At 26.0% G+C, this 18,539-nt stretch overlaps 1 protein-coding gene across 5 annotated transcripts in view; it reads right to left on the bottom strand.

Moving 5' to 3' along the window:
- Positions 1 to 5,151: 5,151 nt before the first annotated feature.
- LOC129971584 (long-chain-fatty-acid--CoA ligase 1-like) overlaps positions 5,152 to 18,539 on the bottom strand; it is a 48,540-nt gene continuing 35,152 nt past the window's right edge. For 3 of the 5 annotated variants that reach the window (XM_056085488.1, XM_056085506.1, XM_056085515.1), the window contains 12 exons: positions 18,232 to 18,303; positions 18,018 to 18,152; positions 16,959 to 17,041; positions 15,876 to 16,026; positions 14,918 to 14,987; positions 14,436 to 14,524; positions 13,246 to 13,362; positions 11,640 to 11,693; positions 11,077 to 11,166; positions 9,829 to 9,930; positions 9,271 to 9,342; positions 5,153 to 5,429 (listed from right to left, as the gene is read on the bottom strand). In XM_056085488.1, coding sequence (XP_055941463.1) covers positions 5,277 to 5,429; positions 9,271 to 9,342; positions 9,829 to 9,930; positions 11,077 to 11,166; positions 11,640 to 11,693; positions 13,246 to 13,362; positions 14,436 to 14,524; positions 14,918 to 14,987; positions 15,876 to 16,026; positions 16,959 to 17,041; positions 18,018 to 18,152; positions 18,232 to 18,303 — 1,188 coding nt within the window. In that variant the 3' untranslated portion in view covers positions 5,153 to 5,276. Of the gene's footprint in view, positions 5,430 to 9,270; positions 9,343 to 9,828; positions 9,931 to 11,076; positions 11,167 to 11,639; positions 11,694 to 13,245; positions 13,363 to 14,435; positions 14,525 to 14,917; positions 14,988 to 15,875; positions 16,027 to 16,958; positions 17,042 to 18,017; positions 18,153 to 18,231; positions 18,304 to 18,539 lie in introns of all 5 variants that reach the window. The other 2 variants (XM_056085497.1, XM_056085524.1) reach the window with 2 other exon arrangements.

Below are 18,539 nucleotides of genomic sequence, written 5' to 3' on the forward strand. Positions count from 1 at the left end.
TTTTTTAAATAATTCATGAATTTAAACAAAGATAAACTTTATAAAACAGAGAAATCATTTTGAATTTTTCTGTCCCATACAGATGTGTTCATAAACTCCCTCATATGTAAAATCTTTTTTACTCTCAAAGGTACTTAATTCTGTTTCCTTTTTAACACTGTGCTGTCTGAACATCTAATTTGGATTCTTTTGTTTTACGCTGATAAGACTGAATCGATAGTTTTCACCGAATACCAACATGATATCATTGGCATTTGCCTGATAATTTTTGCAGAATATCAATGTGATGTCACCAGATGGCATAGTGTTAATGATTTTAAAATTTTGGGAACATTTAAATCCTTTCCATCTACTATATTAATTTCTTTTGGAAAAGATTTTTGAAAATTTTTAATACTTAATTTTTCTAAGTTATCATAATTATATATAATTTTTTTAATTTCTTTTGCAAATTTTATATTTTGAAAGTAATGTGTGTATTTTTTCTGTTAAATTTATCACCAATTTTAGTTTCAAACCTAAATTTACTTTCATTATCATGTAATCTTTGTATCTCTTTAATAAAACATTAAATTTTGTTATGGTGACAAGAACTTTTGCTTTAATATTTTAATTAATGGTATTATGTATTCAGCTTAATCAAAGCAATATTTACCACAATTAAAACTATTATGTAAAGCTTTTTACGTCTTCCTAATGTTATACTTTGTTGAAGTAATATTATTCTATCAAATTAATTATCATCTGTTATATATTTTTTATCCCCTGTAACTACAAAAAAAAAATAATAATAATAACTTGAAAAATTGTGATTGTACTATTCAATAAATGTCACATTTCAAGCATGTCTCTTTTTTCTTCTATCACAAAATTCTCTTTTTACTGCATTTGCTGTCCAGAGTAGGAAGGCAAATAATCATCATGTCTTAATTATTCTTTGTGAAAATCTGATCAAAATCCTTAATGTGTTTCTATATCTTTGAATATGGTTTAAATTTAATCTGAGATGTAGAACAATTTTACATAGATTTAAATATTCTCTGTTCCTTATAACTAACAAAACTGTTCTTGAAATACTCATTGAAAAGGAAAAAATTCCATTTGAACTGTTTTAAACACAATGTTCTTTAACTACATTTGCAGAAACTGTAACAAATGCAACTATTTTTTCAGCTGTGGTGATTAGCTTTCATAAAGCAATTTAGCTACATTAAAAAAAGCTTCTTGAGTTTTTTTATTTTTTTTTCCCCACTTATATGCTTTTTCAAATATTTAAAATCTTTAAATGAACAAGAAAATTAAGGATTTATTAATGAAGAAAATTTTAAATAGTAGTTTCTTATTATAGTTGATTTCGAATAGAATTTTTTATAGTTTCCAAACCATTTTACCATTGTTAAAAATGAGGCACTTTTCTCGACATCAATATTTTTTTGTATGAATCTATTCGAACTGACACAGTTGTCATTAGATTCATAACTTAAGCTAGCTCTGGCCTGTATATTATTATTGTAGGATTGAATGGACCTGACAATATAGAGCATAAGCAAGGGATCACTTCATCATTAAAAATGAACTTGTAAAATTGCCCGCCTTCGCTGTCAAGTTGGTTCTCTTGGAATATTGCTTTTATTTAAACGTTTTCTGCATAACTTGAATGTTCACAATCCCTCAACAAAGTATTTTTCAGCATTGAATTGTGACAGACAACAAAATTTTGCAATTTTAATAACTTTATACCTGTTCTATTTATTGCATACATAAAACTTCTTAGTAGAATGAAATTTTTCTTGAAAAGCATAATCCTCCTAATTATCTATTTCTTATCTTTTTTAATAATATAACTTCTTTTTCCGATTGCTCGGTAAATTACATAGATAATAAGTGAATTCTTTCTTCCTTAGATTTAACAATGGAAGTAAATCAAGAGATTAAATATTTAATGAAACAATGAAGACTGTTTTTATTACATTGTAGTAATGGGATCTACTATTGAATATAATGTCAAATTTTTAAAAGAATTGTACAGCAATCGAATTAGTATTATTAAAAAGACATTTTTTTTTTAATATTTTAAAATGGTGTAAAAACAATTTTGTGCTATGATATTTTTGAGATTTATATCAGAAAATGCCTAAATTTTATTTGAAATTTAATACAAATTTCAAAAATATTGCTTCAAGGTACACATTCTCGCCGCTGTGCCAAATTCAGTAGTATTAAATCAAGCAGTTTGTCTTGTCAAATGCCAACACTAACATTTATCATTAGTAGATAAGTATTTTTATCTTATTCAAAAACTAACCACCTATGGCGATCAGCTTGTTCGACTGGATTAATGATTGCTGAAATCTTCATTAAAAATATTGAAATTTTTAGATTAAAAAAAATGAAGTAATCGAATTTTACAGTTATTTTTTTCTCATATATTGATCAAACTATCACATAATGCTCTCTGTAGTTAAAGCTTTTATATAAATATTTCTTTGACTTATGTTGATCTTTTAGCTAAATATGACATGGTTCTGACGAATGGTAGTTGATTTTTCTACTTCAAACAGATTAGTGCATTTTCTGAGAAGAAAAAAAGTAAGAAACTATGCGTCACTTAATAATAATAAACAATTCATTGTAATAAACATGATTCTCGTGAAGATGCATTTTTCTTCCTGCTTATCTACAGGACTGTAATGGTAGAATGAAACGTAACTAGTTTTTCTCCACCAATGGCGATGGCAAATTTTGATTCGTCCATCGCCTAAATCTATAGATCAAAACAGATTATCTGACATTATGCAATTCTTATATCGGATTTTTAGAATCGAACATAAAGTGCATGTAAATTTTCGTAACTTAATGTTTTTAATTCCTTTCCTGCTAGTGCTGTTAATCTTGTGGTTTAAAAAATGCACAACAGTTTTATTGTTTTCGTTGTTAGGTTGATTATTAAAAACAGAATACTATATTTGCTTCCAAATATCGTACTGAATAAGAGGAAAGGAAAAAACTTGAAACATCGATTTTCTATGTTTAAATAAAAGGCTGTTGTATCTTAAAACAATGTAAAAAAATTAGAAGCATTTATGTGACCTGAAAAAATATTTTTAATGTTATTGTTAATTGCACGAATTTTTTTGGAATTTCGTTCAAACACACTGTTATCCAAAAGTCTGTCCGACAGAAAACCAACAAATTCGATAAGGGATCAAGATGTTTTATTTCACAATAAAAGACAAATGTATAACCGAAGTTTCACAAAAACAATTCTTGGAGATATCAACATCACACAAGCAGCAAATCGTTATTAATACTAGGTTTACCATGAGTTGGCATATATTTCTACCAAAGCGGTCAAAATGACCCCTTTCGGTATTTAATTTGAAAGAAAAAAAAAAATTGACCTATCTATTATGAAGTAGAAAAAAACTTATATTTTCAATATATTTGTTGAGATATGGTGTGAAGAAAAGGCAGTTCCTCTCTGTTTATTTACTTAAAAAAAAAAAAAATGTTTATTTTCTAATCTAGGTCTTCAAGACCATCTATTCTTCTACCAAAACTAACTTCTTACTAACAAATAATAGCTTCTATCTGACTGACTTTCGGCTTCATTTTCTTGCTTCTTATATACACACATTTTACTAACATTTACTTATTTCTATATCTATGTGTGTCCTATCAATCCTTTACATATTCAAATATATATGTATGTATTCTTAATATTTATACGAATGGTCAAAATTACCCCTTCGGTAAAAGTAGATATACTATATACATTCCTCCGAAACTAAAAAACAACAACATACTTTTATAAAACAGATTAAGTAAAAATTAATTGAAATATTCTCATAAAATACGGCAATAATTTTCTTGAAGAAAATTAACGAAAAATTCTCAAAGGGGTCAAAATGAGTAAAACCTAGTTAAACAATAGCACTAAGGGGATCTCTGATGATCGACACTCCAAAGGGAGAACTTTCTCAGCTGACTTTTGCCTGTACGCCCACCGCTTTAAAGAAAACGTGCTAAAATTCGGTTTTTACTTTTTAATTAAACTTCTAACTTAAATTTTGTAAAATCCATTCTTAGTGATCTTCTGATACCCAGAAGTAATTTTCCAAATTCATGCTCCCAACTTCAATGGTTTATGCTGCCTTTCACTGTCACTGGAGGAAAAAATTCTATAAAAGTTATAAATTAATAGAAGCTGAATCCTGAAGAATAAAAGTTAAAGGAATAAATGTTTTTTTAAGTACCAGACATAGAAGGTTTTTTTTTTTTTTTTTTTTTTTCCCTGTCTTGGTAAAAAGTAAAATTTGGCGAGATCGGCCCAACAGATAACTTCCAAATAGATGGGGACATTAAAAAAAAACATCGCGATAGAAATCACGATCATTGAAAATTTATAGCTTCAAGTTAAAATCTTATCATACTTAATTTTTCGCGATCTATTAATATAATTACAATTCAATATAGTGCAATAAAAATCTCTAATAAATCGTTCGGAGGAATGGTCAAAATGACATATTAATGAGAATGATTATTGAATGTGTAACATACTGTATTTTAGAGTAGCTTCACCCATATTCAATAGCTTTCTTTGGCGCACCAAATTCATCTTGCTGTATTTTTAATTTCCGTTGATTGGACCAATCTGTCTATTCTTCTTTAATAACACATGAAAGGTTTAAGCAAACATTTACCAGGCATAATTTAAATAAATAATTATATTTATATTTAAAACATTAAAAATTGAACATTAAAAATTAATTTTCGAGTCGCACAAGTATAGCACAATACGTTTCAGCTTTTAAGCGTTATTTTAATAAGTTCTAAAACTCCTCGACCTATTTTACCTTGGATTCTTCTTTCAGAATTCTTCCCTTTTGTTGGCTTTCTTTCTTAATACATTCGGTAAAAAAAACTTATGACCATAATTTCGAATCATCGAAAGTATAATTTGTGGGGAACAAAACAAAAAGCTTTCTTTGCACTTCTACAGAAAATTGACGTGACTAACTGCTTAGAGCAACAATATTACAAATTCGTAACGATAATATTACTCTAGATTCTTATATAATCTGCGCCTGAAAACTTTAAATTTATTTACCGAATAACAAAATCACTATACTTTCTCAAACAAAATTTGATTTATTGAGATATAAACATGTATAAAAACAGAAAAAGAAAACATCACATTTAATTAAACAATTTCTATGAATAATTGTAGTATAAATTTTATAAACATTATAAAAAAGGTAAAAAGACATTCAGAATCATTTAGATGGACGCAGGTTTCCTTCTTCATACAGTGTCAGAAAGATCTGTTCATATTTCTTTCGTGCGCTGCTTCGTTTCAATTTTAGAGTGGGCGTCAATAAGCCATTTTCTTGACTGAAAGCTTCTGCACTTAAAAATACATTTCCAATCTGAAAAATATTTACAATATTTTGAAATGACAGATTACGGAAAAAGACGAAGAAAAGCGATTAAAAAGCGACCAAAAGAAGTTTGTAAAATTTCGTATTCAAATCACTTTCACCTTCATCACCGTTAGTGTATATGGAATTATTTGTTATTTAATGGCTTAAAATTTACCGAAATTTATGATTTCACTGAATTCTTAAATGAAGAATAAAAAGATCAGAAACATACAAAACACTTCTACAATTTCCTACTTGTTAGTTGACGGAAAAAAATATTTTTTATACAAAGAGAAAAATTATCTTGTGTGGAAAATGATAATACGTTATGAAAAATTAAAATTTGTTTGTTTTGGAAAATTGCATATAAATTTATTTTCGGAGAAAATTAAAACGAATATAAAAGAGGTTTCCAAAAATAAAAATAAGCTTTGCCATATCTTATATCACTAACTTGGCAAAAGGACAGAAAGAACCGTTAGATTAGATTTAAAACTTGTTACAAATGGTAACTGGCAGACGATATCTAGGCACTACTTAAAATCGCATTCTGTAATCCGATTGGCTTACTTCTAAAATTCTGTAATTCGATGTGTATGTAAATCATAATAAAGAGGGAAACAAAAACAAAATAAGGCAGTAAATATATTAACTGCTCATCAAGGAATAAAATCAATGTAAACAGCAAAGAAATATTTTTTTTTTCTTTTCAAACATCGAATAATAAAGTGGAAACAGGATAGGGTTTCAACTGATTTTAACTAGGCCCTTCATCATAGTGTAATTGATTTTCTGCTTAGTTTAGTGGTATTAACTAAACTAAACTTTCTAGTGGATAAAGCAGGGCAAATGCCCTGAACACATTTTCAGAAAGTGTTACAGAATTTCAGGATCTACTTATTTTTTTAAAAAACCCTTTTACCATATAAAATAAACGAAAGAAAAATGATTATTGCTATCCTCAATAAATTTTACCTATCCACGAATCCCCACATTTTAGATCTTTCCTCTGCCAGACAATAAAATATTTATGTTTTTGGAATTCAGTCGGTCTACTATGATAACTCAAACCCAACAAATGAAATTAGAATTGTCACCATAGCATTAGAATTGCAGATATCGAATTTCATTTATAAGAAACCTATATGTCTGTTTACATGTTGGCATGATTAACTAAAAGAGCTAGAAAGATTAAATTTGGTTTTTGGTTTTATCATTATAATTGTTAATCTGCATTATATTTTTGGCTTTATCATTATAATTGCATTATATTTTGAGCCAAATCCATGAAAAAGTCAGTTGTCTGTCAATCTGCTTATTCATTGGTTTGCAAACACTATAACTGAAAAATGCAACATCTTATATAAAGGAAATTTTTACATGTTCTTGTCACAAAATTCTAATTTTCTTAAAATTTTATTCCCTTATAGGAGAAAAGGATTGCTTATATGGTTGTTTTCATTATATTATGAAGCTATAACATATTATATTGTGAAAATATAATATGAAGTAAGATAACTCTCCCCCCCCTCTTAATTTCCGATCTTCTTGCAATAAAAAGCAAACAAAAAATTCTAGTTCAAACTTTTTTTTTCTCCTTCTAATCTGCTTCCGCTCCTCTTAAGAATAACATTGAATAAATAGATACTGTCTTCACCCCGAAAACCAGAACAGACCAATGTGGATGAGAGTCGAATGATATACAAAATCGAGATACCATTTAAAGACATTGATAGAAGAGTGTATAAACCAATTTCAATTAAATTGAAATTAAAGAATGAATAGAAATAAAATATGAAGAAATTACAGAGAATGGAAGAAATTCAGAGTGTATATAATATATCAGAAGAAGATAAAAAACAATACAAAGAACCTATCACTTTACATTACGTGTGAAAGAAAGGGAGGGTAGGCAGAATGTTTACAATGTATAAGACTTTGTACAGTCATGAGTACTGCCAGGGGTAGGGTGGTTAAACATTTGAAAATATACGAGTAAGATTATGTGGGGAATGCACGATTAACCTCAGAAATTAAGACGAATATTATACTTGAAGTAAAAAAGGTGTGATTTGAAACAGTATACAAAGAAAGAAACTTAAATGAAAGATTACTGAAATAAACCCGGAAAAAAAAAAGTTTTCGGACCCTTAAAATCAAACTAAGAGATGCAGTTCTCGGTCCATAAAAAACCTTGTTGGCTTGGTGATTTTTTCTGAAATTTACATTTGTGACAACATTGCTTTCATATACAACCTTTTTCATACAGTCATTAATTACAGGTTCACATGCAGAGCCGGGAATATTGTTAACAGTTATTTACTAAGTGCATGATTTGCTTTTTGGATAGGTTTGTTTTGTTACATATTTTATTAATTCTTTTGTATTGGTTGATAATAGACTTTCAGTAAATTTTGAAGGACATATTACAATTCCAAAAAATATATCTATAAATGTTCAATTTGAATTAGTTTTGTTAAATATAGTTTTTTTAATTGTTTTGTTCCTCAATAATTAAGTCCAAAATATTGTAAGCTCTTGAGTAATCTGGGTAAATTTGCTAACAGAATTAAAATCTTTTAAGTGGAAAATAATAAGGTCATTAGCATATTTGAAAGGGAATAAATATTTAGAACAAAAGTTTTCGCATAGAAGTGTAAGCACTTTTTTTATTTATTCTGTTTACTTTCAACCCTTAATTTGCTTATTTTTATTTTTGTTGTATATTTTTTTTCTGATTGTATATTGATTTTGTGTGTATATATAAACATTTAAGCTTATCTTTGAAATATATGATTAGAGTTATGATGGAATGCAGACAATACAGCCAATCAAAATTCTATCAGAATTATCATGATTTAAAAGTTTTATATTCTGAGCTTTCACAGTCCTTAAAGAGTTGAGGAAGAAAATCCGATTTTCATGCAGGCATGCATGTATGAAAAAGGTGATTCATTTAGCGATTGCATTTTTTAATTTTAATTTTAAATTCATACAACAGCTATTACATATGATCTTTGAAAATCCAGACTGTGTTAAAAAAAATAATACTAAAATGATATTCCAACCAAGCATCTCCAATACTGTAAAGAGATTCAAGTTTTTTTAAATAAGTAGAATAGAGTAGCCCTGTACACACAACGAATCGAAAACCATTCGCATTTCAATTTCGGTATTTTTTTCAATCGAACTTGTTACTATTCAGTTTCCTAACCAAAATCTGGAGAAATTACAGGTATAATAATAAGCCATATTCTTCAAATATCTTCTAAATATACTAATTTACATTATAAATGAAGTAAAGCTTATTAATAAATTTAACAGCATAAGTTAGAAAAAAAATAATAAACTATATTTTTTAATCTTCAACTATTTACTAGTCCATATTTCTATACTATCAGATTTTAATAATTCTTTTTAACAACCATTAAGAAATAATACATATAAGCATTAAAATGAAACATTGAAATAAATAATGATTTTACTCTGCTTACCTAGTTTAAATAACTAATTGAAAAAACAAAAGCATGGGTTTTAATGCAAAACTGAAAAAATATTAATTATTTGTTTTTATTTGGAATAATGTTTCATGTAATGCCTAAAAAATACCCTTTACAATTGAGATTTGAGAGAAATTTTATAATTAAAATTCTTAGAAGTCAATGATAAATATGAGCTAATTCAATTTCTCACTGCGTCTTATGTGATTTGAACTGAATAGATAATCAAATAAAATAGGAAGAAAAAAAGCAGCATTTAATAAAGCGGAGAATATAATCTGAAGCTATAATGTAGATATCATATCTTTAACAAAATTTTCATGAATTAGCTATCAACAAAATAATACCTGCTGCAAAGAACTTAAATTTCTCTTCTTTCCAGTTGTCCATAAATGATCTAAAACTGCTGATTTTACTTCCTAGAGTAAAAACGATTATTCATAATAAATAAGATATGATAAAAATCACTATTTTGATTCAGCCATCAGGACCATCAATGCTTAAATCTCCAATAGCTAGAGCCATTGAGAGATTAGTCAACATATGATCAAGCAAATAAAAGTTGTAATTTAAATAAACATTTCCATGGAAGGAAAAAATAATGAATTAAGAAACCAACTACATTAATTAACTGAAATATTGTTCAAAATTAAATTAACAATGATTCAAAATAGTTTTGACAAATATACATGATAATTTTATTTACAAAAGGTTTAAATTAGGTATTAGATTTTCTCCTGTAATAATATTAATAAATGTGTTTAGAATTAAAAATTACAATCTGAAAACTTGAAAAAAATTAAATATGAAAGAAACTGGAATATTTATTATTTTTTTTAAATTTTATCAAATACCTGCTTGACGAAAAAAAAGCACAAAAATATGAAAAATATTGTTTTATTTACCTTATTTTGACATAAAGTTTCAAAGTCACCTTGAAACCCTTTGCTTTTTGCCCAATTTAGAAAAACTTGCTTTTCGGGCACAACAACTCCAACAATAAATTCCTACAAGTAAATTTAAAAAATCTCATGGATTATTCATTTTGTAATATCTAAATTTTTCAATAGCATATCCATTATATACAGGTGTACACATGTATAGGCTTATGCAACAATCATTTTTTTGTTTTCAATATTTAAATACAATAATTTAATTTTACACATAGTATTTAAATTCATCAACAATCTAATGCAATTCTTTTACGAAATTTCAACATTCAAAGGAAAAACAACAAAAAAAAACAGCATGCAAGTATCTGTTTATAAAGAGAAGAACGCGAGAAAAGTATTTTTATTGCTTTGTATGTACAGTAACAAAACACGTTCACTGCATTCTAAAGTTTCTGAAGAGAGGAAGCTATTGTCCAAAGTACAGCATCTTCTCCTTTACAGAGATGGAAGTAAGCTTTCAAAAGTTATGCTGCTGCTGAAAATTTTTGCGATTTCCTGAAATTTGTCCTTATAATCTTGCCATTCACATACTAAACCATATTTTAAAAGTTTAAGAAGCAATTATGTTTTGTATTTGACTTATCAATGATTATTAGTTTGATAGGAATGTTACCTTTAATAAAAAAAATAATTTCATTTTTTTAATCACTGTCATGCCTTTCTTAAAGCCTTACTAATTCAATTTATACTATGTAATAAATAAAGAAATACAATAAGTTTTTATTTCATTATATGACATTTGTATAAGTCTAAGTCAACTTTGCAACAGGTCAAATGATATTTCAAGTTGGTATTATGGACAGATATAATGTATAAGCCAGAACCTGCTTACTTGAAGGACAAGACTGAAATTTCAATAAAATTTGCAGTGGCAAGTAATAACTATATTCTTAGTCATAAATCGAAATCTAGCAGTCTTTCTCAAAGAATATACACTAATTTATCACATCTTATTGACAAACTAACTTTCTTCATTACATTTACATTTCATTACTATGAACATATAACTTAAGACTATAAAAAATAGATAAATATTACATTGAAATTTTAAATATTTTCACGGATAATATTATGGAGAAATTGTTCTTTCAATATAGATTCCATATAAATGCAAACATAAAATGCTACACAATTTGCCATACTAATTTTTTTATATAAAATACAAATTTCTGTAATTATGTAACATGACAAATTATAAACCTGATCTGAATTTCCATCAATATAAACTTGTGACACAATATGACTTTCCATGTAAGCACTTTCTGTGACATCAGGGACAATATATTCACCCTAAAAAGGTACATTTTTATAATAAATAATTTAATATTAATGTTAAAAGATGTTAGATACACAAAAAATTCCATTTAAAATATATAATATAAATAAATAAAATAAAAAAAATATTATATAATATAAATAAACTTAATATAAATAAAAAACATCACATGACATTTATTCAGCAATTTATTGCTGAAACTGTGAGCACTTTAGGACCATATTAAGCACTTTAAAGGTTACAAGGCAATGCAAGTGCTATCCTCACTAAACTTCCAAAATTAACTTCATTCATTGTAATTTTTAATTCATGTAATAATTTGGTTCTAAAACATTTATACAAAAATGTTTTCCAATGATCCAATATTTCCCATACAGATTTTTTTTTTCCTGTTGTACAATACCATTGCAATTCCACATTTATGTATTTTGTAATGACAACTATTTTCAAAGAAATTTACTTTTGAAATATCTCATAAAATTCTTACCTGAGCCAATTTGAAAATATGTTTTTTCCTGTCTGTTATTTTTAAGGTACCATTCTAAAATTAAAAACATAAATTAGGAATATTAAATGTAGGAAATGAGAAAAACAATAGTAGAAGATAGATTTTTCATACATGCGCTTTTAAAACTAATCTCTTAAGGGGGAAGGGGAAGCTAAATAATCCATAAAGTTTATCATCAAATTATTCTTCACATGTGCTTTTCAGTTAATTCAGATATGGTGAAAAATTACAGAAAATGTTTCAAAAAAAGAGTTCTAGAAATTAGCTATCTCTTTGAAAGAATATTTGATTTTTAAACGTAATTCACACAAGTGCAATGATAATATAATAAAAACAAAACGAAATTACTTCCCAAATCAGTGGAAGAATAGTCATACTGTTTTAGACTCATATATTTGAAACAATTTTTAATTCATGATTTTAATATTCAAAATCATATTAAATTATTGAAGTAAAACAAAAAGGTTTGTACATTTGATGCTTTTATTGTATGTTCCATGAACAGTATGGAATGACAAGGATTCACTTTGAAAACATGCAATGTGAAGAAAAAAGGTGTTTAGTGATTATTTTCATTACAAGAAGCTACAGTTTGCTTATTTGTAATAAAAGAAATAAAAGTACTAAAATAATGAATTTTTCAAGCATAATTACTGAATAAATACACTACAGCTATAATCTGCATTATATAATGCATATAGAATAAGTATCATGTGATACTCTTATATCTTAAACACAGTATTATATCAAAGATCTGGTATAAAAATAATTAATATTGTTTCTTATTCATCGAATATTGAAAATGCTAAGTCTTTTATACTGATAAATCAAATCTCCATTTTAATAAATCTCTTGCAACAAATAAACAACTCAACTGTTATGATTTAGAAATTCATTTGAATAAAACAATTTGTTGTTGATTTAAAATGTCATCTTTTTTTAACAGTAAATAAATTGTTTTTTAAAAAAGGCTTGATTTATTAATGTCCAAGCACACAATTGATAACCTGGGTAGATCTCAACATGCAAATTTTTTTATCTAGAAAATATCCTATATCTTCAAATTAGGGGTTTTATACAGAGTTGCTAAAATCAATGCATGCTTTTCTTTGTAGAAACTTGATGCACTTCTTCAAAGATCTTGCCTAATCTTAGAAAGGAAAGAAAAAGTGTACAATCTCTAAGTTAATGGAAAACAGGTATCAGTATTTATTGAAAGATTTAAATCTAATATTCTACTATACGGTATAATGACATACAGCTACCTCAGACAGAAAACCACACGCAATATTAGTGGAACCTGCCTCAATAACTCAACAATGCCTGGCTTTACAATTTACACATTATGGTTTTAAATTTTTTATTCTATACTGACTTACTTTATTGGAATGAGAAAGGCATATAGATTACCAGAAACTGAGCTATTATGAATGAGATCATTCACCATCAACTTAAAATTTAATCTATATTTTGATTGTGTAAATAAATTGTTGCTTACATCAAGACTTACATTATTAATGCAATACATGGCATTATAAATAAAGAAAAAAAATAAAAGCAAGAGAATTTTGATGAAAATACTCACAGGTAACCATTTCCCAATATCACCTGTATGGAACCAACCATCTGCATCAAGTGCTTCAGCTGTTGCTTCAGGATTTTTAAAGTAACCAGAAAATACATTTGCTCCTTTTACACATATCTAAATGAATAATTAAGATAAGTATTGCATCGCTCAATTATTTTTTAAATGAAATTGTTAGTAACATTGGAGATATTAGTGCACAATAAAATGCAACATAACAGTGCATATATTATTTAAAAATCAATAATAAAACCAATTTATATGTGACTTAAGGCATTATTTATTATAAAAAAGTTGTTTTGATGCATAATAACTGAGTATCATTCGTTATGACAACCAATAATTTAATATATTTCTTGAAAATAAAATATTACAGATAATTTTGATACAATTGCAAATTTGATTTTATACGTATGCATTATCTTAATTGTTCCCATTTCATTTATCATTCATTTATTATCATCATAAATTCATCCACCATGGCAATTGGTCATATTGTCATACAAAAAATAAAGTCAAAGAAATCATAAAATTGTATAAAAATTATCGATAATGAAAGATTTTCATATATGGAAGAAATCAAAGAATTAATCGAGAAATAATGAATGAAGAATTGAATGATCTTGTTACAATCAGCAGTAAAAACAGCAATAATGCAGTTGATAAAACATCTTTAATGTAATTTTAACATTAGTTTTTAATTTTAACTTTATTTTTGAAAAAGTTTCGATAAACTTCATTTTTCTAATGGTGTGTTCCAAAATCCGAGAGAATTGGATTGTTGTCACAGAAACATTTTTAATTCAAGAGTCAGCACACAATCCTAAAAATTACAATACTGATTTATTTTAATTTTGAACTTAAAAAATTAATGATTTTTAATCCAGCTTAAAATTTCTCACTGATTTTATTATGATTTCGAATATATTAAAAGTCAAAATATAATTAAGGCTTTTAACTATGAAGCAACAGGAATTTTAAGATTAAAAGGGTAAAATTGAAATATACATAGATATAAAATTTGCTTTTAGACGTCTTTCTCATTATAAATTAGTTTTTAATAATTTTTAAATTGACTCTAACAATTTATTGTCAATACAAAAAATTAAGTTGAAGAAAGTTGCTATAATTAAAACATATTCATGGAAGATTTAAGGTAAATATATGTTAAGCAATTAGAAATACCATACCTCTCCTTCATCATTCTCAGCAAAATATGACATTTCTGGAGTGCTGACAAGTTTAATATGATTGCAAGGAAGTGGAGGGCCAACAAATCCTTAAAAAAATCCAAAAGCTATTGTATTAACTTTCTAAGCACAGAAAGAAAAAATTCAAGCTTTAAGTAATAGATTATTCAATAAAAGAAAATATTTATTTCAATCTTTTATAGAATAAGATGATATAGAAGAAGTTGGATTCACAAGGAAATAAGTTTAAATGCATGTGGTCTAGATCTTTACATCTAGGCTGTCACATTGGTAGTTGCATTTCAGAATATTTTTCCTATAATATATAAGAGATATAGATATTATAGGAAAGAGATAATCCCATAAATTGATATTTGTTTTTATCAGAAAGTTTGGTAGAGTAAGTTTTTTAAAATGTGCATTCATTTTTTTTTTTTTTTTTTTTTTTTTTTCATTTTAGTATTTGAACTAAAAATACTTACCACTGTCATGTTCTGATAACAGAGTCATGGCTGCAGCACCGAGTTCAGACAAACCATATACTTCAAAAACCTATTTAAAAAATAAAAAACTATCATATGAATTAAAATTAAAATCCTCCAGCAAAAACCAATCAAATTAAAAAGTTTACTCAAATTGCAAAATAGTTAATAATAGATAAAAATAAATAAATATATTAATGTAAAATTTTTTGATTATCTTTTTCTCTTCAAGAAAAGGGAAACTTTAAAATATTATTAAAAAAACATTTTAAATAAAGACAAAACTGTAAAAAGATATCAGATACATAAAAACTGAATTTTTTTAAAATAATTAATATAAATAGGCCAGCCAAAGTCATATTTTCACCTTGTAGACAAAGATTTTGAGTATAAAGATAGGAAAAAGCAAGATTACAAATGACTTTTAAAAAGACAATTTATAGACTACAAAGAATGTAGTTGATATATTATAACAATGAATTAAAATTTTAAATAAGTTAAACTTATAATATTTTCATGCAATTAAAATTCATATAAAAGTATCTTATTAATAGATCAAGTTTCCCTCAGTATAATTCTTTGAAAATTGATAAATATAATAATTATTTCCCAATGTTAAGTAATGTTTAGTTTTTAGGCCATAATCTTTAAACTTTACCTTCATTCATCATAAATTTAAATCATAAGAAATAAGAATAGATGACACAATAATGGCTTTCAGTTTAGTCCACAAACTAATTTATTGTTATACCTATACACTTAAGACTTTTAAGTCTATGACTATTCAATTAACGAGATGCATAATTTACAATATACATAAACTTTATAAGAAACAGTGCCTGTGTATAAGCAAACGAGTGAATAATTTATATTTTAAGTCTGATGTTCCCTCTCACAGCATTTAAAACTATAAAAAAGAAATTTTCTTGTGACGTAAAATCATTTTGTAATAACCTACCAAACATCCCATTGAGCAACGGAAAAACTGCATGACTTCTTTCGATACAGGAGCTGAAGCAGTGAAAATCATTTGAATAGATCCTCCTAACAGCTTTTGAATTTTTGAAAATAACAATTTATCCCAAATTGCCGTCTTGGAAACAATACCCCTGGATTAAAAAAAATTATTAGTTAGTAAAGTTTTCAAGTAAAATATTGTACAATTTAATTACATTTGAAAGAGCTGTTTAATAATTTGATAAACATTTTAAATCAGTATGTCAAGTAAAATTCTTTATTTGTTATAACTCTGTTTAAAATTGCATTAAAAATTAAAATTATAAAACCTCATATGATTCTTAAAAAAAGAAATAATATTCATCATAGAATGTTGATATTACATTCAACAGGGTTGTTTTGCTTTTAACAAAAACTTTAGTTTAGAGACTAAAATGGGTTTAAGAAGAATGTTAACTCAATGCTATTTGATGAGTGTTGAAGTTCTATTTGTTTTTGAAATGCAAATTATGTATAGGATTAATCTCATCTTGATACTGTGATGATTAAAATGCTCAATTAATATTACATATAAGTTGATAAAATATATAAGAAACATACGAATAAAAGCAAGTCATTAAAAAAATGCAAACAATTTAAAAGGGAAATGGAATGTATCAGACATTGTTTACTATACAATTTGGCCAATTAAATGTACAAAGAGGATGCAACTGAAAAAATCACATCCACTGTCACTTGTTTTAGAGATTCAGAAAACATCACACAAAGATGTAAAGAAAAAGAAAGAAAACAGGAACAATTAAATAATAAGTTACTTTGAAAAGAATCTAGAAAATTTATAAAAATAAAACTGATAAAATTTCTTACAAAAGTGCAGTTTATTAAAATGTTTGCCGATGCAAACATTTTAATAAACTAAGAATGTCTGACATATAAGACTGTTGATAAAATAAATGATATTGGAAATGAATTTAATAAATTTTGTTTATTATATCTAACTTACAAAATAAATATATAGTAACTTCATAGATTCACACACTTTAATGAATAAAAAGAATTCCTTAATAAAGGATAAAGTGATTACTTTTGTAAGCTTTTTTCTTTCTGTTGAAGAGATAAATGCAGCAGATATCTTCTAAAACTATTTAGTCCAATTCTCTTCTTTACCTGTATTATTATTGTATAAAAAATTTTGAATAACTTTGTTAAATATTCTAAATCAATTCTATAATATTATCGAAAAATGATAAATTTTTAAAATAAAGTTATAAATTCCAACAAATTTACAAGACAAAGAAACTTTCAAAAAGAAGCATTTAATATTTCTTATCAACATTCGTTTTTTCAGTACCTAAATAAATGAATTCATAAGATAATGACAGAACATTATTTGATGAATGATACTGCTCCTTTAATAGATTAAATACCCATTTAATTAAATGGTTATGGTATTCCAATTACAGCTTCAGATTGGAAACTAAACAATTTAATATGATTAAATAATATAAAAAGATTCTTTTATTAAACATATTTCTTTAAAAGATTCTTTAATTTTTAAAGAGATTTTAACTAAAAAAAAAATTTTAGGTCATTCAATTAAGCACATTTAAGGGAATATTTCATTTATAAAATTTCAACATGTGTTCCATTTCAGAAGGAAAAAAAAAGTATACCCCAATTCATAAATAATCTATTAAAAAAGAAGTATTTAATAAGAACAAAAAATAAAATAAGTTGCTAGATACGGTTTAATTAAGTACCCGAGTACAGAGATTTGAATCATTTATAAGAAAGAAAAAGAAAAAAAAATATTAAATAACATTCAGATCTTATAAAGTTATTCAGACTGAGTAATTGAGCAAGTTTGAAAGTCAGTAAGATATATTTTAAGAAAAAATTATATTCACTTTATTTTACAATAGAATATAAAACTAACTGTTAAAAAAACCTGCCGTCAGAAGGAAAAAAAAAAAAGGCATATGACAATAAGAAATATTATCACTTAACATAAATTATACAGGCGTGCCATTTAAAATCCTTTTAAGGCTGAAAAACCAAATATACTTCAAATTCTCTCTCAGAAATATATTGCATAAAATGAAAAAGAGAAACATGAAAAATAATGATATCTCTATATACATACTCTAGCATAAATGAGATTCATTAGTTTTGGCACTAAAGGCAACACAGCTGGTTTTAATTCTGCAATATCACTAAGTAAGGTATCTGTGCTTCCACTGAAGAATCCAAGCCGGCAACCATGAAAAAGGCAAAAAACCTACAAAGAAAGCTATCATTCTATATCATAAAACAAGCACTAATAATGACTGAGACAGTTATTGGTAAATTAAAGTTACCTCATTTATAATTTCATAAATGTGAGCACATGGAAGATAACACATCAAGGATTCGTTTTTGGGAACAGATTCCTACAAATAAAAACAAAGAAAAAGAATGTTTAGTTCAAAATATGATAGACTTTCTTTTTTAACTTATTAAAGCAATAGTAATTAGAAATGAAAATGGCTTTGATTACTTTATTTATGAGCTTATTTGCCTTATATTAAAAAAACATAAAACATAAAAATGTTTCATATTAAATAAATTTGGACATAAAGAATATTTTAAATACTTCTTTTATTATAAATATACTGCTATTTTAAAT

Source organism: Argiope bruennichi, chromosome 1 (assembly GCF_947563725.1).
Source record: "Argiope bruennichi chromosome 1, qqArgBrue1.1, whole genome shotgun sequence".
Classification (NCBI taxonomy): domain Eukaryota; kingdom Metazoa; phylum Arthropoda; class Arachnida; order Araneae; family Araneidae; genus Argiope; species Argiope bruennichi.